Source organism: Peromyscus maniculatus, chromosome 4 (assembly GCF_049852395.1).
Source record: "Peromyscus maniculatus bairdii isolate BWxNUB_F1_BW_parent chromosome 4, HU_Pman_BW_mat_3.1, whole genome shotgun sequence".
NCBI classification, from domain to species: domain Eukaryota; kingdom Metazoa; phylum Chordata; class Mammalia; order Rodentia; family Cricetidae; genus Peromyscus; species Peromyscus maniculatus.
Genome location: NC_134855.1, coordinates 133,505,113 through 133,528,529, shown reverse-complemented (window position 1 = coordinate 133,528,529; position 23,417 = coordinate 133,505,113). Strand labels below are relative to the sequence as shown.

Below are 23,417 nucleotides of genomic sequence, written 5' to 3'. Positions count from 1 at the left end.
GACCCATTTTCTGCCATAAGTCATATAAAAAGTCCCCACACTAGCAGCTTAATGGCACCCCATCCCCAGGACCTCCTCTTGCTACTCAGGAGCTTGGCTTGCTTCCTCTCTCTGAAGCTTTCACCTGTGAACCTATAATGAACTTATTTCTAAAAACTCATCCTCCTCATGGTCCATGACATTCATTTTTGAATTTGGTAGAAAGAGTCTGGGGCCATGACTCAGTGGAAGGACTTTTCCCTGACTCCTAGCTACCAGCACCGGAACTCCTGAATTAAGCCTGTCTGAGGCTAGAAAGCCTCTGTTATCCTCAAGGGCCCCGCTTTCCTCATGTTTTAACGGGATCGCGAGGCCCGTTTGGATGAACCCTTGATGGAGAGGGCATTGGTGTGTCTTTGTTCATTAGCAGAAAGCCTCTCAGTAGACAGTAACGTATGAACCCCCCAGCAGCCAGATAGTTGTGCTGCAGGGCCAGAGATGCAACTCAGATCCCATACCTTTGACAAGGAAGTCATGTAACACAACAGATGAAAAGGGATTAAAGGGGAAAATCTACGGAAATAGCCACCTTGCCGGTTCTCTACTTCCCTCTGCCCTGTTCCTTTGCACCCAAGGCCTCCAGAATGTCCCTGGGCTCCTGAGGGTCCCCCTCCTGCCACCCCCACTTCTTCATCTTCCTTCTGTCTTCCTTCTTGACTAGAGAAACTTTTCTGGGCGTACAGACTCGGCATCCTTCCTAGATGCCATCCTTGCAGGGCCTGATCTTTGGAGAGTCAAAAGGCTTTTGTCCTTTTTATTTTTCTCTTTTCTCTCACCCTTCCCCCTTTTTGGCCGGGTCTCCGTCTAGCCTGGACTGACATGGAACTCACTCTGTAGCCTAGGCTTGCTCAAACACATGACAGTTCCTGTCCCTGTCAGGCTCCATCGTTCTGAGCTGACAGGTGTGAATCGCTACTCCCTGTCTTTCCTTCCACCGAGGACAGAGCACAGAACTTTCCCGAAGGTCACAGGAGAACTAGAGCTGGGAAAGATGCCCTTCATTTAAACATTTCAAGGCTGCTTCCCAGCTGGCAGGAAACACAGCAAACTCAGACCCAGACTCAGAGGAAACATCTTTATTACAGCTGAGAACTCCACTGGGACTGATGCTGATCATGGACTCTGGGGGCTTGAGCATGTGCAGCTGGGGCAGGGACTGGGCCTTGGCAAAGCAGCTACTCGGGAATGGTCAGCAGTATGTAATCCTGTGGAGAGAGCAGAGTCCCTGTGTGTGCGCTCCCTCTCACACAGTCTGCTTTCCCGGAGCTACTCCTGACACTTCAGAGGGGACCACACCTGTGACTAGGAAGGGAGAGCCAGGGACTCGGGATAAGGGTGTAGATTGGAGAGGAAGGTGAAGTCTTGGGAGTGTTTATGAGGACAGGAAGACACTCGACTTTAAAGCTCTTCCTGAGATATATTGACTAGTGAGCAAAGGACCATGAGGGAATGAATGAACAACCAGAGCAGCCATGGAAGGGTGTGTGTGTGTGTGTGTGTGTGTGTGTGTGTGTGTGTGTGTGTGTGTCACACTGTGCAGCTCCAGATGGTGTTTTTTTTTTTCTTTAAATCACAGTCTGCATGGTGCACTCTGTAACTTGCAACCTGAGCCATGGCACTAGGCAGCTGAGAAGTAGACCAGCAAGTGAGCCTTGCTTTTCAGAGGTCTGGTTATGAGGCGGTGCTTCTGTGGCTGGAAGGGGCTGGCTGTGTGTCCTGTCTCTGGTCATTTGGATCTGTCACCCTGGGCAGCACCTGACCTGATGGCTCCAGGACTGGTGGCATCATTTTTAGGGCAGTCACAAACCCTGGGTTACCTGGATGTGTTCCTCCAGGCCTACTCAAGTGGGGTTTCTCTTGACTCTCTAAGGTCCCTAGGCTGATGTTCAGGCAGGAGCAGCGGTGGTGGGGGAATGGGGAGTGGAAGACAATGAGTGGCCCCATGAGGCACCAATGCCTGCTGCCCCTTCTACCTCAGGTTCTTGAAGGCAGGCTTCTGTAGTCAGGAATGGGGATGGGGGCGCCTAAGGTATAAGCTTGGGATCCTAAAGCTAAAGGTCATTCATTTGTCTTTTTGTTTCTTCTTCTTTTCTTCTGTCCTTCCTTTCTTTCTGACACAGGGTCCCATTATGTAGCCCAGTCTGGCCTGGAACTCAGATCCTCCTGCCTGTACCTCCTGACTGCTGGGATTATAAGCATGTGCCACTACCTTAGAAATCATCTCAAGGCAAGAGAAGGAATTGAAAAGTATTTGTGAGCCCTACCCTTCCCATCTACCTTCTTCTCTATTTCCCATCTCCCTGTCTCTGTCTCTGTCTCAGTGTCTCTGTCTTGGCGTCTCTGTCTGTCTCTCTGTCTCCACCTTGCCCCAATCTGGAGTTTAGTATGGTCATGTTCAGCTTTCAGAGACATTTCATTCTGGGAGATGTATTCTATTAACTGTGAGATTGTGTTTCTGTCTCCCTTCCAACTTGTTTTTCTGCAACTTCCTTTAAATATTTCTTTCACCCCTTTAAAAGGTATTTTTAGTTTTTATTTTGTTTGTATCTATGTGTATGTTTGTATGTCTGTGAGCGGATGCCATGGGGTGTAGGTGCCAGTGGAACCAGGAGTGGGTGTCAGGTTGGAGCTGGAGTTCCAGGCGGTTGTGAGCCGCCATTCGCTGTGGGTGCTGGGAATGGAGCCTGGGTCCTCTAGAAGAGCAGCAGCACCCTTCAGCACTGACCCGCATCCCTGGAACTTTTCCTCTTTGGGAAGAAATGGGAGCCAGGACAGGAAGCAGGACAGGCCTGGGAGCAGATCCCCAGGCAGCAGCACCTCAGGGCGCTCTAAGCTTATCCCTGCTTCGCGCCCCGGGGTGTTTGCAGGGAGTGGGCAAGGGTACAGCAGCACTGGTTGGGAACCAGGACCCCTCAGTTCTAGGGAGGTGGGTGGTCCTGGCTAAGGTAATAGACTTGGAGGTCAGAGAAAGACTCCTGCTTTGTCACCCTGGCCCTGCGTGTCTGCCTTTCTGAGCCTTGGGTTTCCTCTCAGTGGCAGTGGGGAGGCTGGCATTGTCTGTGTAAGGGGAGATGCTCTCCATGAGCCCTGTGTTCTGGCTTCCTGAGGGACTCCTGCTGGCCCCCAAGGCCTCAGTCACTTCATCTATAACAGGTGTCATATACCAGCATGGTAACAGAGAGGCAGAGGGTGGGAGGGGCCTCAGCTTCTAACTTCCTGCTCATTAGCTGAGCATCACGGGGAGACCCCTCCCCCTGCACCTACCTCAGAGAAGTCCAGCTGGGCATGGTTGAAGGAGATGCCCTTGATGTTGGGCAGAAGGAGGCCATGCTCTCTGAGCCACTCTGCAAGGGGAAGGCAGGAGCTCAGGGCCTGGTGGGCAGGGCTGTCTGGCAGGTATGCTTGGGAGGTTCTGGGTGGCTACCCTTCCCAGCCAGGGGACCTTCTGCACCCCAATCCCCCTGAACAGCAAGTAGCCTAGGGAAAGTAGACGTTACTAGAGGTGTACAACTTCTTACATTTCGACATGACATTGTCATTTGCAAATGTGTTGGGCCATATTTGTAGTTACCCTGGGACACATGCGTCCTGCAAGCCACAGATTGGATACCTCTAATCATCTCCTCGTTCCCCAACACTTTCGTGGCCAGTATTTTTTTTTTTTTTTGGTTTTTCGAGACAGGGTTTCTCAGTGTAGCTTTGCGCCTTTGCTGGAACTCACTTGGTAGCCCAGGCTGGCCTCGAACTCACAGAGATCTGCCTGCCTCTGCCTCCCAAGTGCTGGGATTAAAGGCATGCGCCACCACCACCCGGCTCATGACCAGTCTTTTAAAGGAACATTCTTCTTAAATATATCCCAGATCTGTGAACACATTGTTAGGAAGCTATTCTTCTTTGCAGAGTTTAAGGAAGATAAACTTTGTTGAAGATGGAAGGTTTTCTGGTACTCAGGAAATGCACTCTACCAAATTCTCACACTGAGCTTCAGAACTGCTGACATGTCGGTAGAAATAAAACATGTCACAAATAGACGAGACAGGGGTCAGAATCAACCGAACACCTGAAAATGCTAGAAATGTGGCTCCATTAGACAGTATCCCCTGACTATATCAAAGAAGGCAAATATTCACAGATACGCTTGCTCGCCAAATATCTGAAAACTAAGCCTTAAATCAGCAAATTTACAGAGCTGGCCAGTTTGCTATTAGTGCTTCTGCCAACTAACTATTTGGCTAGCTGATTTTCCTAAGTGGAGTTGTGAAAAGCTGAGGGCCTGGCATGGCCTCCCCCTGTGCCCACCACCCTGTGTTGAGCAGCCTTCCCCACCCCGTTTCTGGGCTCTCTGGCTTGGAGTAACCTGGCAATCTTTTGCTGGCCTAATGGTCACTTGGAAGTCGGGTGTGGGGATGGATGGAGGAGAAGAGCCCATGCGTTTGTTCTCCCATTTGTCCTCAGACCCCACTGGGTCCCCAGCCTGGGGACTCCTCATTCTAGGTCTCTTCCATAGGACTTTCCCAAGTCTCCCGACTGTCGTTTCTCATCTCAAGTTGTTTCCTGCAGCCCTCCTGGGTTTCCTCAATGGCATCGCGCTGCCCTTTTCTCCTCTGGGTGGGGTTGTAGTGTGAGCAGCACCCCGTGGCACTAAGCAGTCTCCTGGCCCGGTGTTTAGACCTTGCATGACCACACCAACTTCTGGGCCTGGCCCACTCTCTGGGTTGTCTCTCGACCCTGGTGTTCCAGGGTGTGACACACAAGCATTGAGTGAGAGCCCGTGGCGGGCACAGGAAGAGTGGGCCCTGTCTCCCCAGCCCCTTGCAGATGGCATCCTTGCCTGTCTGGCCTCTCTGGCTGCCCCGATGGGCCTTCTACTGCCCCTGCTCTGTGCCCAGCTAGTCTCCCGTTTTGAACAGATTTGCCCACTTCATGCCCAGACCCTTCCCTGGCTACCAGAGGCCCTCAGGATGGAAACGTGGGCAGCGTTTGAGCCTCTGCCAACTCTTCAAAGTGATTGTTCTCCTAGTGTGACTCAGAGCACAAAGACCATCAACTGAGAAAGCAACAAGTCAGGATTCTAGACTCAGCTTGGCCGGAGATTTGCTGAGTTACTTCGGACAAGTCACCTAACCTCTCTGGGTTTATGGAGTGGGCCCATCTGAAAGATGAAAAGACTGAGCTGGATAATCTCTCTGGAGTAAGTGGGGCTGAGCTGTATATCCTACATTTCTTTCCTGTGAGTCACTGGACAGGATGCTATGGACACAATGAGAAACGTGAGGACCTGTGTCCTTGGAAAGCTCACCATGCAGTGGGACACAGGTGCTGACCAGTTAGCCATGGAGACAGGTGAGGGGCACACACCCTGCCCAAGGAATGGCCAAGCTGGGAAGCCCAGTGCTATGGATTGCCCCTCCATCTTCCTGGCTTACCTACCCAGCTGTCTACACTGCCTTGTCTCAGCATCTGAGGAGCCCAGGGTGAGACAGGGAGTTTTGGAAAATTCTGGATTCCTGATAACTAGAGGGGAGAGTGATGTATTGTGACATTCAGCTTTCAGCTGTTCTAGCCTGTACAAATGCCCACCCTGCTGATGATGTTTACAGTGTGAGCTGCCCACTTTAGCCATCTTATTGGCCTCAGCCCATCTGGCATTCCGCTTGGGACCATCTACTTGGCCCTGCAGTTGCTGAGGCTGAGCGGCCCCTCCCCTCTGAGGGCCCCTTCCTTTACATCCTCCCTGAAGCTGCTCTTCCGGCCACTGGTCCACGCTCTGAGCTTGCATCAGCGTTAGCGGCCTCTGCAACTGCATCCGAAAGTTTGGATGCGTACTGCCTCCTGCTTTGCCTAGGAGCCGGTCTCAACCCTGGCAGCTGTTTGCAGCCCCCGTGGACAGGTCTGGTGCTGCCTCCAGCAATATACTGTGATGTGTGGTCTGACAGGGAGGTACAGTGAGACTTACTGTTATGGTGAGGCAAGAACCGCCTCTTCAGGACCGCCAAGAGCAAGGCCTTCAGATGCTCTTCCTGCAATGGGGAAACAGCATGCAGTTCAGTTCCTCTAGTCTGGCACTTTCCAACCAGGAGGGGTGACTCGATTGTACAGATGCCACACAGATTCTGGAGAAGTCCTGCAGCTACCACCTTAAAAAATACCCACAGTCTTCCTGTGTAGGCTGGGCTTGCTTTGACCGTACTATCCTCCTGCCTTAGCTTCCCGAGTGCTGGGATTACAGGTGCCACAACATCTATCCACATGCCACTTTTGAAGGACTTTGAAGTTTTGGGGTCAGATTAGTGAAGGGTCAGGGGAACCCTGAGGGGCCCAAAAAGGAGAGCCCCCCCCCCATCAGCCAGGTATCATCTCTGTAGGGAAGGAAACGGATGGGTCTATGGGAGCCCAGAGCACAGCTTCACAGGGACCAACTTTGGGTCAATGTGAGAGAGATTCTTCTAGTACTGAGAGCTGCTGGCAGGGGGACACATTGAAACAGCAAGCCTCCCAGACCTAGGAGTGCTCAAGGGGTCTTGATCAGGACTGTCCCAACTCCGCTAGATGCTTTTTGTCTGGTAGGAGCCTGCTATTACTACATACATATTTTTACATGTCCATGGTGTCGGTGGCTTATACAGTGTATAAATTGTCACCCTGGTCTCATGGATGCCCTGTGATTTGTCACAGATGATATTCCTGACTGGAGAGAAAAAGAGTCTTAGTGTCTTTGACCCAGATTATAAGCAAGTGAAAATCATGTGTCAAGGACCTTACTATTCTGTAGGGTAGGTCTGCCAGTGAACTCTCCCTACAGTGTTGCTTGGTTTATATACTCAGTCAACCCCACCTCCCTGTGACTCTTCTCTTTTAGGGTTGGAGTCTGTGGCACAGGCCTACAGAGAGGAGAGGTGGGCTGTGGGGAGCGGCAGGAGCAGGAGCAACCCTTGGGGGAGAGGTACAGGTTGCATCTGCAGTGGCGTGAGCTCAGGGACTGAAGGCCAGTAGGTTCAGCCATGTTGCCCAGCTCCCTGCACTCCTATGTTTAGCCTGGAGAACAAGATTGGCTCTTAAAATCTTACCCCATCCTAGACGACTCCCCACCTCCTTCCCCTTCTCTGACCCATCTGGGAATCCTGTTGGTTAGGACCACCTTCAAAAACGCCGGGTCCTGACTCTCGTGTGCTCAGCCACCACCACCTCCTGGGAACCTCATCCACCTGCTGGCTACGCCCTGCTGTGGGCCCCGTTGGCTTCTCTTAGTGCTGCTTCTCCTCTGCTCACACTCTCTCAATGAGGCTTCCATCCCAGTCTGAGGAAAGTCATCCCAGTATGACCCCCGCCCCTCTTGATGTCCTGCACTCTGCTCCAGAGCCCTGGCACTTTCCTGAACCTCTGGGGGCACATTTAGTCCTGGGTCTTTGGTTCACCTCTTCCCTGATGTCTCTGGTCTCCCCACTTCTGCTTAAAGCTCACCCCAATACAACTCCCAGACTCCTTTCTTAAAAAAAATAAATGATTTGTTTATTTTTATTTTATGTGCATTGGTGTTTTGCCTGCATGTATGTCTGTGTGAAGGTGTTGGATCCCCTGGAACTGGAGTTACAGATAGTTGTGAGCTTTCTTGTGGGTCCCTTGGAAGAACAGCTAGTGCTCTTAGCTGCTGAGCCATCTCTCCAGCTCCCAGACTCCTTTCTGATGTTGCTGATCTCCACACTGACCCTGCTTCTCTCTTCATGGTGCTATCACTTGATTCCATGCTGTATAATTTGCTTTGCTGGGGCTTATATGGGTTTATGTCTGCTAGCCTGTGACGAGTGGGGACCTTTGGGTTGATACCTGACTCATCTGTGTACCTAAGGCAAGGCTAGGCACATAGTAGGTACTCAATTTACACACACACACACACACACACACACACACACACACACACACACACACGTGAAAGAATGAAAGAGACAAGCTTGGGCCCCAGAGGCCACACCCTACCCCAGCAGGAGTCAGGGGCTCCAGGGTGAGATGAGATTAGTGAGATGAGATTAGGGACAGAATAGGACTCAAGCTTTAACCCTCCATCAACATCACGGGACTGTTTACACTGTGCATGTGGCTCCTTTAGGACACAAGGCTGAAGAAAGGGACTCACCTGCTTCTCAATGATGGTGGGGTAGGGACCCAAGGTGATCACAGCGCTGCCAGAAGAAAGAGTAAGTCAGTGAGTGAGCTGCGGGGGGGGGGGGGGGGGGGGGTCTAAGTCCCTGCTCTGCCCTGGGTACAGCAGGGGCTGCCATCCCTGACCACCCCTTCTCCTCATCCCCACTCCCAACTGTCTTATATTTCCCAAGTCAAAACCCATTACCCGTGTGGCGTGAACTGGAGTTTTAGTTTCTGATTTCTTGAGGAGAACACAGCTTTGGAGAGGATTTGCTGAGATGGATTGAAAGCAGACAGGCAGGGCAGAGTTGGAGCTGTTTCCTACAGAGCCTCCCAGCCCCCAATCCCGTCTCAGCCCCAACCCAACTTGTGTTCTGTCCCATGGTCCTCACCCTGTACCCACGTCACTGTCTTCCCCATCCTATGCCCATATGGCCTTACTCAGGGAAGGGCACTGGTGGGGCTGGCCACTCCTGGGAGGCTCAATGGAAAGGTCTTAGTCCTGGAATCATCATTTCTGAAAGCCAGCAGGCTTCTTGCCTGTTGGGATGAACCCAAGGCCTTGTACTAGACTAGGACTCTACCACTGAGCAACAGTCCTAATTGACTGTATTATTATTATTATTATTATTATTATTAAAAATGGATTCTTGTTATGTTGGTCTCAGACTTCTGGACTCAAGTGGTCCCTCTGCCTCAGCTTTTCAAGTAGCTGGGATTGTAACGTGCACCATCACAACTGGCTCCCCTTGGTTTTGTGGGGTGTTAAAATAGGCCTCTAATTCATATGTACAGGTTCAGGGTGCTTTGCTACCAGTGGGGGGTAGCTAATTCTTGGTCATACAATGATGTCATCTAAGATCCAAGGACCCTGCTACATCCTTAGGATGCCATCCAGCACACCTGTGGCAGAGTGATTCTTCTGCTTTCTCATCTGAGGCACTTTGCCAATTCTGAGGTCAGGGATTGAGCCATTGGAATTTGGGAGGGGGCTGTGTTTCCCAGAACTCTCCCCACGATGATTGGTATGGTTGCTTTGTGACTCAGGCATCCCTTGGGGAGTCCTTTGAAAGCACTAATAGCACCCTACAGGAGGGGCTGGAGCCGAAACTTCTTCGGAGGGCCTTGGTGAGTACAGAAACTCGTATGTGAATGTCTTAGCAGTGGGCACAGTTGCCCACATGTAGACTACTAGCAGATGGTGGTGGGATTGGTCACAGCCATCCCACCTCCCTGCCCTCAGTCTGCAGACTGGGAGTCCAGTCCATGCAGTTTCACTCACCCAGGCAACCGCATCAGAGGAGGTATTCTTGGTCCCCTGCAGCATCAGTAAGCCCTGCTGGGTGACCGTGGCCCTGGAGCCATCCAGGTGGACAGTGGGTGGATGTGGGGTGCTGATGATCAGTCCTAGGCTCCCTCTGGTCACATTATGAACCTGAATTAAGTTAAAGCAGAGAAGGTAGAGGGAGAGTCAGAAGACAGACCCTGGCTTGGAAGGGTGGGAACAAGACCCTCTCATGAAGTAGGGCACTGGGTTTTTCTTCTAGCCCTACAGCATCTTGCTGTGTGGCTTAGGGGAAGTTACTTGGCTCCTCTGAACTTCTCTGAGGTAAAGTCACATCCTTCTTGTCCTGGGCATGCACAGTGCTGTGCTGGTTTTGGGAGTTAGAGTCATGGATCTACCTCCGAAAGCTGTGTAGCCTGAAACAAGATTCTTAATCCCTCTGTGCTTTACATTTTTCATTCTTGTAAAATAAAGGCAAGAACTGTACCCACTCCACAAAGTTTATGTGGATTAGATGACTCACTGATGTGCCGTGCACGAGAGACATTAGCATCTACAGTACTACAGGCTGTAATTGCTGTAATTGTTTGCCCATCTGGTGAGCACAAAGTTTTGTAGAGTTCAGTGCATTCAGATTCTAGAGCAGGGGCTGGGTTCAAATCAGGTTCTTGTAGTTACTCAGCAGTGATGAGCCCTGCCCTGCTGTTATCTGGGTGAGCCTTAGCAGGGTGGGGCGTGCTCAGTGCTGAACGATGACAGCCCATGGTCACCGTCACTGTCTTGACTGCCTCCTCTTGTTTTACATCCCTGACACTGTAAAAGGGTGCACCTACTTCTGGGAGTCCACAGCAGAAAAATGGAACATGTCCATGAAGTCTTTAGGTCTAGCCTGCCTAGCCCAGGGTGCCGAAGGAGGGGCAGGCACCATACCTACCTCTGGCATGGGCGTCGGAGCACTCAGGGACAACAGCTCCCAGAGGCCAGTTTCCTAGAAAGGTAAAGACCGAGTCAGCTGTGGCGTCCTGAGGGTGTGTCTGAGCAAACTGTGGGCTCAGGGAGATAGCTGCCTCTACTGGACATATTGTCTGGACACATCGTCTGCACACGAGTCAGTCTCAGCTCAAGGCGAGTTACATGTCTGGCTTCTCAGAGCCGTTATTTGGAAAGATTAACTTTCTGTGGTTTTGATGATTTTTATTCTAACATTTTATTATAATTTTTTTAAGCCAGGGTCTCGTGTGTCATGTATCAGTCTTGCCTCAAACTCACTATGTAGCTGAGCTCCTGATCCTCCCCACAAGTGCTGGGATTACAGGTGTGCACAGTGCCTGAGATTGAAGCCAGGGCTTTGTGTGTGCTAGGCAAACACTCTGCTTGCTGAGCTACATCCACAGCCTCTTAACTATGAGAAATGCTACAAACACAGTGAAGCTGAGTTTCATAGACGACATTTGCATGCTCGATACAGCCTTCTATTAACAATTTCTGCCGCTGCTTTATCATACTCCCACCCACCCATCTATGCTCTAGTGATTTTCATGGAGGTGTTGGGATTGAACTCAGGGCCTCACATATGTCAAGCTCATTTTTGACCCCTGAGCTACCTTGGATGCCTGCTCCATTGGTTTTCCAAAATCACAAATCATCATAGAGAAAACTATAGAAATGTCTGAAGTAAAATTCACCCAGTGTATCTTTCCTTTTCTCTCTGAACCCAATTCTCAGAGGTAACTACTGTTGACATTTTGAAGTATCTCCAGATGGACTTTTTCTGCTCACACACAGGCGTGAGCAGAGAGGAGCATTCTGGCCCACATAGCCCTGTGCCTCGTTAGTGCCACCCAGTGCCAGGACCTGTAGAAGCATCTTGTTCTTACAAAGCACTGCATCCTCGTGTGCATGGCCTGCAGTCTCAGCAAGTTTACTAGTTCTGGACCAACTTTGGTTTTTACTCTGTGGCAAATGTGGCCTAAAGGACACCCTGCAGCTGGGTTCCTGCCCACCAGTGTGAGACTTTCTTCAGATGTAGCGTTCACTTCTGACTGTCTCAGAACTGTTGTCACAGCTGTGTGGGATACAGGGGAGAGCAGTGGGAGACAGGAGACCTCATCTCTAGTCAATCCCACTTGTGGATGACCTTGAACCAGCCACTTCTCCAGTCTGGGCACCATTTGCATAACTATTTAAAATAACTTTCTTTGTGTGATGTAACGCTTCTGGATGTGGCATGTCCCACTTGTGGTGTCACGTGGGCACTTGAAAAAATTTTCAGATTTTGGATTTCAAATCTGAGTTACAGATGCTCAACACACACGCATGTGCACTTTGCACGTATAATTTCATATACATATGTGATTAGATATAAAGTTAGAATGAGATCAGTGTTTTGAAAGAGGAAGAGAAAGGAACAAAAGGGGAGGGAGGGAGGGAGGGAAAGAGAGAGAGAGAGAGAGAGAGAGAGAGAGAGAGAGAGAGAGAGAGAGAGAGAGAGAGAGAGAGAGAACTTTTTTAGATCTTTAGATGCAGTAGTTTTGAAGGGGCAGTGTGAGGAGGTGACATTCATACTGAGACTACCAGTGAGAGAAGAATGTTCTAGGCAGAGCCCAGTATGTGTAAAGCCCTGAGCTGGGGATCGGTGGAGCCTGCATGGCTGGAATTCAGGGAGTAAAGAGACAGAGCTGGAGAGAGGCCAGGGATCAGACCGCCCAGACCCACCCAGAGGAGCCTGGCTTTTCCTCTGGGGTAGGGAGAAGCTGCTGCGGGCTTTTGAGCAGTGATGTAGGCGGCCTTGCCCATTCTTCCCATCAGCCCCAGGAAGCGCTTATTCTCCTCCACCTGTGTGTGCCTCCTCACCACTGCAGGGGCCAGCCTCAGGTACGCCTTCCCTGGTGACAATATGCAGGTGGCCTTCTGGCTGCCCTGATGGTTCTAAGCAAAGCCAGCTAGTTATTTATTGTACGAATGCACTGTTAGAACCCGACCTCTGCCAGGCCACACACTATATTTACAGTGGCTTCCTCTCACAGATCCCGACAGGCACCTTCAGAGACACTGCCTGTGAGTCCTTAGCTATCAGACTCGCCCCTGGGAAGTGAGAACACCGAAGTCCTCACAGCTTCACACCTTGCTCCGCACCCCTACCCTGCCTCCCGCCTGGAGACCAGCAGGTCTGGCTGCAGGCTTGTGCTGTGAAACCTCCCTGCCCTCAGATCCTACCTCTACCAGGAAGGCTCTTAGACTGTCTTCAGAGACATTGTTCCCATTGTCTGTCTGTCTGTCTGTCCGTGGTGCTAATAACTCTTTACTCCCCAGTAATCCATCTCAGTGTCTCCTTGAACACCGACACCCAAACCTTTCACTTATCACATTTCAGTTTTCTACTCCCCTATAAGACTCTGATCTCTACGTGATAGAGACCCTGTGTTCAGAGGGCCAGCCCACAGGAGGCTTTCATAAATACCTGTTGTGTGAGAATGGCTATGTGTTAGGAAGAGAACAATAGGCGCGTGAGTGTTCCTCTTCTCAGATAAAGGGGCTTCTGTGAAGGGTTCTGAAGGATAAATAGGAGCTAGTCAGGTTAGACTAGTCAAGTCCAGAGTGGGGAAGTGACATTTGCTACCGGGGCCTTGGCTTTTTCGTGCAATAAACAGGGCAGGAGCATTCTGTCCCGCCCCCCCCCCCTTCATGCCCACCTCCCAGCACTCACCGAGGAGTCTTGGGGCTCCACGAAGATCTCCTGGCTCGTGTACAGACAGGACAGGATGTCATTGTAGATTTCTAGCCAAAAGGCAAAATCTGCCGTGCTGTCCTGGGCTAATCCTGGGAGAGGTGGGGGAACCACACGCTCCGGCCTTGAAGCCCGCTGGTGTGGGCCACAGGGAGTCACAAGCTTCAGAGAAAGGATGGAAGAAAGATGGTCAGTGAGGACAGCTCTCCGGGTGGCGCCTGGTCACAGCTCACCTTTCCGACCACAGCAGGCACAGTTTCATTTGAGTCTCCCAATAGCATCACCAGGAGGGAGTCATTATGCTCACTCTTTGACCACAGAGAGGGGATGTCCCTCACTCAAATCCCGCACCAGAAGAGGTAGAGCTGAGCCCCTGAGCCTGGTTTCTTTGCTCCCATCGAGCTTCACTCCATTCTCTGAACCCTGGCCCTCCTGCGCCCTCTTCTCCCTCCTGCCTTCCATTGCAGAGAGACATCAAGGAGCAGTGGACAGAAGCTGGCCAGCCCTCAGCCATTCTCTGCCCTCAGTTTCCCCATCTGGGAGCTGACTCAGCTGCTTTCCTGCTGGCTCTGACTCACTCGCTGGTCGGCAGCGGCCCCTGGCCTCCCCATTCCCCTTTCTCACCCCTCGCTCTCCTGTCTTCCTCTTCCTCCCTTGCTCCCCACCCTGTGAAGCCCCGCCTCCCTTCCTCCTTGCCTGCCCACTCCCGGCAGGTTCCCCGAGGGCCCATGGTAGCCCAGGTTTGCCCACCTGCACTGTCATCAGGATGGCTCCCTGTGTGAACTCGGTGGTGGTCACATAGTACTGGAAATCATTGGGACCCGAGATGATTGGCGCTGTGGTGCAGAAGCGAAACCTAACTCAGCTGGAGGCAGAGGTGGGAAGGATGCTGCGGGAGGCAGGGAGAAATCCCTTCTAACAGGCATTATCTGTGGGCCTTTCATTGATCCTGTTTGACAGATAGGGAAACCGAGGCTCGGAGGGGACATGACATATGAAGGTTACAAGCCATGTTGTCCCCCCTTTTTCCCCCGTTAGAAAGTGTCCCCCCTGTAGGTAGGACTGTCCTGTCTCTGGGTATATTCCTATAGACGGTGCCTGGCACATGGCAAGGGACAGTTGACCAGCAGCAACATACGGAGATCGATGTGTAGCAGGTCTTCCAGCAGGAAGTTGAGCAGGTTTGTGGCCACAGGGCACACCTAGAGAGAAGGGAAGTGGGGGGTCCTGCTGGCACGAGGCCGAGGTAGAGAGGCTCTCTGGGGGGACGCCCCTCCCCTTGGCGACTCACGATCTTCTGGAGGAGGAACGGCAGTGATTCCTCCAGGATCTCAGTCACCAGATTGAGCAGCTGGTTTGGCAACAGGGTCTCTGTTCTAGGGGAGGGATGACAAGGTGGAGTCAGCCATGCAGTGTGCCAAAGGTGTGGGCAGGGAAGGGGGAGCTGAGCACCACTGAGGCAGGACAGCAGGAAGGCCCTCAGCATCGACCCTTTCCTTCCCTGGCATTCCCATCTCCTCTCCATGTTCTCCTTCCTGCCTCCCCCCTCCACATGTTTTCTCTCCAGTTTTCTGCATTATGTCCTGATTCGTGTCCTCTCCTTCATAAAGGTCTTTGGGATTTTTCCAGTAGGAAGTGGCCCCACTGGCAATGGAGAGATCGTGTCCTGCTTCCTGGAGGCTTTGGGTTGTGTCAACAGATGAATGATCGATCCCCTTGGGTGTCAGTTTCTGGGCTATGTAAGTGGGTTAGTCCATCTCCTCCCCAGGACCACTCCATGCGGGCTGGGTACCGTAAGCAATGCAACCAAGGCTCCCAGAAGTCAGGACCTGGCTGGGACCCACTATTAGGATTAGCTAAGCAGAGGTTGAGTCTCAACCATGACCTTCACTGTGGAGGCAGGAGAGGCTGACAGACAGGTGGGTGTGGACAGTCTGTGTCTTTAAAGGAGAGGCAGCCCCAGCTCTGGGTTTCAGTGCAGAAAGGGCTGGGTCAATGCAGGAGGAACCACTGCCCATCACAGCCAGGGGAGCCCCAGAAGCACCAGGTACTCACTGCTTCAGGATCTCAATGTTCAGGCTCCCAGGGGGCACGTGGCACTCCTCGAAGGCCACCTGGGTCTTGTTCCCTATCTGTTCTAGCCGTACTCCAATGCGTATGTTCTTCATGGCTTCTAGCCGTAGGATCCTGCAGGGACAGTATGTCTGGGCAGGCTCCCAGCCAGACTCCAAGGTTGAGACCAAAAGTCATGAGCTGGCTGTTGCTGCTGCCAGCAGGCTTGCATTAGAAACCAGCTATTTAAAATATGGAATCTGCTGGCAGACTGGGCAGCACCGAGCCAGTGTCCTCACCGGGCATCAGACACCTGCCCTGAGTATGACCTTGAGATGGGACACACAGTCTCCCAATTGCCGAGGTCCACGGGTCATGAATCTTACTATTACCACACTGTCCTAACCAAGGCGATAATATGTTCCTCAGGGAGCAGAGACACATTTCTCAGGGCCCCCTACTCTGTCCTAGTGTTTCCTTGGGCTTATATCTGCCATCCAAGCGCTAACTAAGGGTCCTGCGTAGCTCCCCACTGAGCAGAATCATTCTAGGGGGAATGGTCATAGAATGCTCCCTCATTGAGTGGTAAAGTCACACCAAAAAGTCATATCCACAAGAAAGGCAGGAGCTGGCATGTTCCCAAAGTAGCGTCCCTACTTCACAAGCCAACTTGGGTCTGTCTCGCTGCTGTTGCAGGAGGACACTTTGCTTACTGTAGCAGGGAACTGGAATTATACCTACCTGGTTATAGACTCATGTCCAGGGAATGGATACTCTTGCTTCAGCTGCCCAGCCCGGGAATCCCAGACCCTTCCCAGACTGTCCCATTAGGGTCAGTGTGCCCACATGCACAGACAGCATGGGAGAGGGCTCTCACTGAAGACTCGCTGTATGATCCTGGGCAGGGCTCTTCCCCATTCTGTACCTGCTTCCTCACAAGTCAGTCTTTGAAACATACCCAAGTGGAAAGGACTTGTGATCCTTGTAGTGGCCCATGGCAGCATGCGGGGAGGAAGTACCCCGGGCACTTACTCTAGGAGTGAGAGGTACAGTTTGCAGCGCAGTGTGATCTGCAGCAGGCTGTCACTTAGAATTTCCAGGGTGACTTCTGGTCCCTTGGCATCTTCTATGACCAACCTATGGGAGGCATGTAGGTGATGTGGCTGGCTCTGTGTGTGCGCGTGCGCGTGCATATGTCTGGAGTAGCTAGAATGGGAGCTGACGCCAGGAGAAGTGGAGACAGCTTTGGGATAGTCTGTCCTTGCCCGCTGGCCTGCGAGAGACCACAGAACTCAGCTTCTAGTTTCTAAGCCTCGAGGATCTTGCCCTTCTCTGGGTCAGCCTCTGAAAAACCAGGAACTATGGCTTAAGTCTGTGCACACACAGTCATCGGAATCCAAGTACAAGCCTCTGAGGCTGAGGCTGTGGCTCAGTGGGAGAAACCTTGCCTTGGGATCCCGGGGTTGATGTCCAGGTCTAGGGAATAAGACTCTATGAGCATCTCAAAAGAACAGTCAGCAGGCAAGGGTGTGGAGATGCAAGAGTCCTGGCAGCTCGTCTGCCATCCATGAAGGAGCTATGGGCTCTGCTGAGCATCCTCAAGCACTGTGCTCCCTCCTGAGGGCTCAGGTGCCTCCTGTCCCTGGCTCAGAGGGGTCAAGGTTGCACTGTGGACACCAGTGTCAGCTGGTGATTCCCCTGGAGCCACTGAATCAGGCAGCAACATGTTCTATCACAGGGGAAAACTGGCCACCAGCATGGAGCCTTCTGGAGGGGATTTTTTTTTCCCTGTTTGTTTCAAAACAGAGTCTCATACAGCCTGGGCTAGTCTCACACCTCCTGTGTAGCCAAGGATGGAACTTCTGATGCTCTTCCCCAGCCTGGAGAATATTTTTAGGATTAGACCATGTTGTGCTTTCCTTTGTCCCCCCCAAGCCATGTCCTGGAATAGGATAGTCTTATAGCCATGGCATGGCTACCCAGGTGGGGTGGGGGAATCAGGAGACAGTGCCCATACTTGGCATGGCTGGTGTGGTATTTGACTATGGTGCCTCCCAACTCTCCCTGGGCAGTGCTCCTCACACTATAATTCTGTGAATTCTTACTCCATTTCACACCCACCAGAAAATCCCTTTTGGAGCCTGGGGTCTTAGGACCCATGGGTCTTTCCTTGCTCATGCTGGGGAGGGACTCATGCATTCAGGGCTGAGCCTGTGGCTGTGCTGAAAGAATTAAACATGAGAAAGAGGAACGAGTACCAGCCTCAGACCCCCAAACCAGGTCCCCAAACCATTCGCTTCAGCAGAAATATTCTTGTCATATTTCTTGTGGCATCAGCAGAATAACCTTGTGACATTGTCTGGGTCTAGCAGAACATCCTGTGGCTATTCTAGGAAGAAAAGCAGCCCCCATGGAAAGTCCCCATTGCTGTATTCCCCCTCCCCAGTGCTGATTTCTAAACTAGCCAATTATGTATTGCCCCGAATGCTATGTTAATTTTTTGTTTTTTGCCTTTAAAAGATGCCTGCAATTATTGTTCGGGGCTCCTCTCACTGAATAGTAGAGGGGCCCGTTTGCGCAAATGATTAAATAAAGCCTCTTGTGATTGCATCCACTGGTCTGGAGTCCGGGTTTCTGGGGCGCCCACCTGAGAGGATAGTGCCCTGAGTCTGGGGTCTATCAGTGCATGTCACCTTGAGGGAGACATGCCCCCTGTCAAACTCAGTGCCATTCATTAAGGCGGATTCTTGTTCTGCTAGGAGGCTCTAACCCATGGCTTCCAGGGCTGAGCAGACAGCATGGTGGGGCATCTGGGGACTGGCTAAGGGACTATAGACCTGACACTAATGTTTGACATGTGGAAGGTCAGAACAGGTGTGGCCAGATTCTCATTTTAAGGACAATCAGAATTATGGTTGAAGTCATACTAGAGTGAGTAGCCTACACTATAACCCAACATAGCTGTGTTCTTACAGAAAGGGAATTTGGACCCAGGAGGATGTCCTGTGAGATGGCTGTATCAGGCATCTGGTACCAGCACCAGTGATTGCTAGTGGATGCCAGGAGCAGTGGCTGAGCCAAGCTCCAGGAAGCAGGGGCAGACCCCTGCCCTGGCCGCCATCTTCCACAGGGAGACCACTTGGCTCTGAACACTTTAGTGTGGCTGTCCTGGCAAACTCATACAGTTGGGAAACCTGGACTTTGAGGAAAATTCTTGTTATTCAAATGTAGGCGATTAACTGAAACTACTTTGGAAACACTATTCAGATTTGTAAAGTGTTGGAGTGGGGAACCACAGAGGACGCTGCACCGCCAACCCACTTTAGTGTAGACCCTGCTTCCTTCCTAGGGGTGTTTGGAGAGGCCTGGAAAGGTAGCCACACAGTAGGCGGAAACCTGCTTCGTGCATTTGAGGTTGGGGAGCTGCCAGCCCACCTCTGTTCCACTTGACAGGGAAAAGCCTCCTGAAGGAGAAGAGAGGCAGAGGCTGCCTCGCTGGCCACTCACCCAGCTGTGTCTAGTAGCGTCTTCAGCTCAGGCATCGTCTTCCCAGAGAGCAGGTCCCCCACAAGTGACAGGTCCAGCCCACTCTTCTTCCCAACAAACTCCTTTTTGACGAAGGGCAGACGGTCCAGGACAGACACACCCTCACTTGGGGATCCAGTCACAGGTATCCTGATCATACCTTTCAGGACCTCATGTTCCATGAATAGATCTGAAATATCTGGGAACAGAGCATCTCCTCAGGGTTCATTCAGCCATTCAGCAAACACTCACTGGCACCTGTGCCCAACTGGCAAATGAGATAGCCATTCATCAACAAGTTCATATGAGGACACCAGAGCTCAGGTCTCACTGTATTACCCAGGCTGGTCTCAAAGCCTAGGCTCAAGCCATTCTCCTGGCTCAGTCTCAGCTTGCCACCAAGCCCAGTCGGCAAGTCTGGGCTCCGGGAGCAGCGTGGTTCCCACTGCCCTGGAGTTGACATGTTAGCCAGGGAGAAAGACAAACTTATTCTCAGGTCAGCAAGTAAAGTATGTTTTGTTACAAAGAAAATGAAACAGGGCTGAGTCAAAGCATGGTGAGTGAGGAGCATCTGCTTCGGACATGATGGTCAGGGAGGGCTGCTCTGAGGAGGAGGACGAGGCTTGGGACAGACATCTCACGGAAGTGAAAGATCTCATTATGGAAGGTTCCAGGGAGAATAACAGCTCATACAAAGGCCTCAAGGTTATGAGCGTGGTGAATTTGCAAACTGGATCCTGGAGCTGGGACGAGAAGCACCTCATAGACAAGAGGCAGGAAGAACAGTAGACAGGCCAACAGACAGGTTGGCAGGTGCTGTATCTGGACAAGGCCATTGAGGTTTCACCAGAGGGCTGTGGGAGCCAGAAGGACAGACCTACCTGCTACAGGGAGATGAGAAGAGGTTTCTGCAGGAAAGGAGCTAAGGACTTTGTCTTCCAGGCCCAGCTGGAGTACACTACACTGAAGAGAGGAGGAAGAGGGAAGGGCCCGCACCAGCCAAGGAGGCAGCCATGACCTCTATGTGGTGGACAGGGAAGGTGGTGGGGAAGACACTGAAGGTATGGGGGGCTTTGAATGTCAGGGTGAGGACTACCCACGACAGGTGGGCCATGCAGATGTTAGAACCGGGGAGGGACAAGGACAGCAGGGAGGGCTGGGAGGCCAGAGGAGGACAAGCCCAGAGCTGTCTCCCTCTCTGCCTTCTCGGAGCTCACGCCTCTCCAAGCTCACTCCTTGAGACTCACTTGTTTCCACCCATCTCTCGCTGATCCGCAGGAGCAGAGGACTATGGGTTGTCCCTTGGGCTTGGTGCAGCAGCCCCCAGCACAACAGCGGTGTCCACATCAGCAGCATTCTCCCGTTAGGACCTGTGGCCATGGAAGCGAGAGCTCCTGTCCTCTCCAGGGACCCGCAGCCCTGTGTCCCCCACGCCATACCCCCTATATCCATCTTTTTAAGTCTTAACAGTCCTGCTCTGGGCCCAGCTTGCTCATGGTGATACAGTAAAGTGGCAGAGCTTGGATCCGAACCTAGCACGACTGAGTGCTAAGAACCTCTGCTTTATTTCACCATGTGATGATGGGGCACAGCCTGAGTATGCGGGTGCTGTCAGTTCTGTCCTTACCACTCTCTGAATGGACCTTCTAGAGTCTCTCAGGCCGGTGTCACCAGCTTTCTTAAAGGGCTAGTTTTATACGCCAAGCTCTGGAGTGAGGGGTGGGCACGTGATGGGAAGCCAAGGCCCCTGGCCAGGGCTTGGCACACTCACGAGTTCTTCAGGGGAAGAATCACTCCTCTTGGCCCCATGCAGCCAGGGGCTTTTGGCCAAAACTGATAAAGCCTGGTACTGAGGTGGGGGTGGGGGCGGGAGGGGCAAGCTCAGAACGTGGCCAGCAGACCCCAAGGAGGAAGTGGGCTGGGCCGGGACCCTTGCTCTTGGCACATCTTCAGCTCTTGTGAGGGGTGCGGAGGCTGCTAATGCAAGATGTGACTAGCATGGAGCCCAAGGCGGGAGAGGATGTGTGTGTGTGTGTGTGTGTGTGTGTGTGTGTGTGTGTGTGTGTGTGTGTGTGTAGTGGTTAAGGGGCAAAGATGAGGGTAGCAGTGTCTGTGGCCACCTTGTCACTGTATTCTCATGCCTTGCCCGTGTATGTCACCTGGGCTGTCACCATTTCTGCCCAGATGTGTTCACCAAAATTGCAGACAGGCCCTGGAATGGTTGCTTTGACTGTGTAGGAGCTGAGAAATGGAGAACAAGCCATGTTCATTCCCTTCTAAGCCTCATTCAGAATATGATACACATGCCTATGGCTTTGGGGGGATGGTGAAGGTCACTGTGGCAATTCATACAGATGTGGGCACAGGGCCCCGTGCACAGGAGGGGTTAACAGACTGTTAGGGTTTATATTTATATTCTATACGTAAGGGGGCTGAGATGCAGAGGGATAAGTGCCTCCGTCAAGGTCAGGTAGCTTGCCCAGGGAAAGCTGGGATTTGATGTCAGGGCCCAGAAAGGGCAGCAAGATTTGTTGGTTCTACACAGCGGTTCCAGGCCTGAACTCTCTGCCACCTAGCTGTGCAGAGGCCCTGCCTTGTGGGGATCCGGTCCCCCTTGCTTCTGTATGCATCTAGCTAGGTGAGCACAGCTCCTTTCTTAACAGTCCTGCTCTGGGCCCAACTTGCTCATGGTGATACAGTAAAGTGGCAGAGCTTGGATCCGAACCTAGCACGACTGAGTGCTAAGAACCTCTGCTTTATTTCATCATGTGATGATGGGGCCACCCCACAGCAGAAGGACTGTCTCCAGTTGGCTTGGGATCTCCTTTACAGTTCAGGGCACAAGCAGGGTGGGTGTTTGCTCCTGTTTTCTTTTCTTTTCTTTCTTTCTTTTTTTTATTTAGTTCTTTGAGATTATAATACCATTACATCATGTCTCCCTTTCCTTCCCCACCCTTCCCTCCGTGAGTTCCAGCTCTTACCTGGAGATTCAGGGATGAGAACCTGGTGGAAGATGGAGTTCCAGGAGACAGCAGATACCCAGAAAGTGCAGGGCTAACCTTGGCTTGCTCTGAAGCTCTTCCTTTAGCAAACAGCCCACACTGGCAGTGAATGGTCACACGATTTGGTGGAATATGTTGGAGAAGACTAGGCTCTTTTTATAAGATTTATTTATTTTTTTTTAATTTATGTGTAGGTGTGTGTGCCTGAATGAGTTTCTGTGAACCACATGGATGCAGATGCTTCGGCAGCCAGAGGACACCAGATTCCCTGGAACTGTAGCTGGTTGTGAGCTTCCTAATAAAGGTGCTGGGTCTTCTGTAAACATTCTTAATCTCTGATCCACCTCTCCAGCCCAAAGAGTGGGGGTCTTTTTAATTTTATTTAATGTGTATGGGTGTTTTGCACGTCTTTATGTCTTGTATACCCATATGTGTGCTTGGTGCATACAGAGGCCGGAGAGAAGGCGTTGGATTTCCTGCCAGTGGAGTTACTGATGGTGTGAGCTTTGATGTAGGCTCTGGGAATTGAACCTAGAGCCTCTAGAAGAGCAGCCAAGTGCTCTTCACCACTGATACATCTCTCTAGGCTCAAGATCTGAGTCTTTTTGAAACACGGTCTTGTGATGTAGCTCAGGCTAGTCTCCAACTAGTAATCCTCCTGCCTCAGCCTTCCAAGGAGCTGGGATCATAGATGGGTGTCACTAAAGGATAATATGTAAGACCTCACCTGGAATTTTCTCTTTGCTGTTTCTGAGACTCAGATTAAAGAGAAGGAGTTTTTCCTCTGTCAAGGAAGGGTACAGAGGCCCAGAGCCTTGTCTGTGGCATTTGGGACCCCTACCTCTAGGGCCTCCTGTCTGTAGTCAGGGATGGTGTTTCAGGGTCCTGTCATTGAAGGCCATCTCAGGAGCACTTACTCTTCTTTCCCTTGGAAGGTAGAGACAGAAGAGGGTGGGTGGGGAAGGAGCCTGAAAGAGCAGCCAGTGACAGGCTGCTGATTGGTGGTGATGGTGACTTACCAGAACCCCAGTTTGCCACCTAGTGAGGGGAGAGTCTTGCCAGTCTGTGGGGAAGGTAGATGATTAGTCACCTCTAAGATCCCTCTAGTGTTACCCACATGGAGCAAATGGTCTTGGTTCGGGGTCCCCAGCAGTAGACTGGTATCCAGATTTGACTGGCATGTATCTAGGAGATGACCCACACAAACGTAGGGAGTGGGATGTGACCAGCTGCTGAGGGTACCCAAGCTCCTTCCTGTGGGATGGTGGGAGCCACAGGAGAGCTGGGGCCTCAGAGCTGTTCCTTGCCCAGGGAGTAAGGATCCTGGACTTCTTCATCTGCCACCCTAGGAGGCCCCAGGGGATGATGGACTTGGAGAGCCTTGGCCATATTAGGGAGAGGTCTTCATGCCTGGCCACTCAAATTTGGAAGAACCTACCTTGTGGGGGACAGGTGGCACTACAGACCTCTGTCTGACAGAGATGGTGCTCTGACACTGAGTACTGTCCCTTCCCAGACACCACCCCTGTCTTCCTGTAAGGGTTTTTCTGTGACTGAAGGCTGTGGTTGGGTGTGGGCACAACCCAGGCCTAAAGAACAGAGGTCTATTGTCTTGTCCCAGAACCCGGAGGCTTCAGGGAAGCCACGG

The 23,417-nt window shown here is 51.8% G+C and overlaps 1 protein-coding gene across 1 annotated transcript; it reads right to left on the bottom strand.

Moving 5' to 3' along the window:
* Nucleotides 1-678: 678 nt before the first annotated feature.
* LOC102912664 (uncharacterized) lies at nt 679-20,425 on the bottom strand. Its single transcript, XM_076570923.1, has 16 exons — nt 20,395-20,425; nt 20,015-20,137; nt 18,750-18,966; nt 16,275-16,379; nt 15,246-15,377; nt 14,482-14,566; nt 14,329-14,392; nt 13,941-14,026; nt 13,170-13,352; nt 10,398-10,451; nt 9,461-9,613; nt 8,384-8,451; nt 8,171-8,216; nt 5,996-6,059; nt 3,304-3,383; nt 679-1,244 (listed from the first exon to the last, which is right to left on the bottom strand). Exons 2-16 carry the CDS (start codon nt 20,121-20,123, stop codon nt 1,215-1,217), a joined length of 1,476 nt encoding a protein of 491 aa, XP_076427038.1. The 5' UTR covers nt 20,124-20,137; nt 20,395-20,425; the 3' UTR covers nt 679-1,214.
* Between the last annotated feature and the right edge of the window lie 2,992 nt (nt 20,426-23,417).

Excerpts from the sequence above, each read along its gene's own strand:
- LOC102912664 (XM_076570923.1), bottom strand. The coding sequence starts at position 20,123 with ATGCTGCTGATGTGGACACCGCTGTTGTGCTGGGGGCTGCTGCACCAA. Across the intron at positions 14,567-15,245 it reads AACATTGAGATCCTGAAGCA|AACAGAGACCCTGTTGCCAA; the intron begins GTGAGTACCTGG and ends TCCCTCCCCTAG. Across the intron at positions 3,384-5,995 it reads GTTCTTGCCTCACCATAACA|AGTGGCTCAGAGAGCATGGC; the intron begins GTAAGTCTCACT and ends TTCCCCTTGCAG.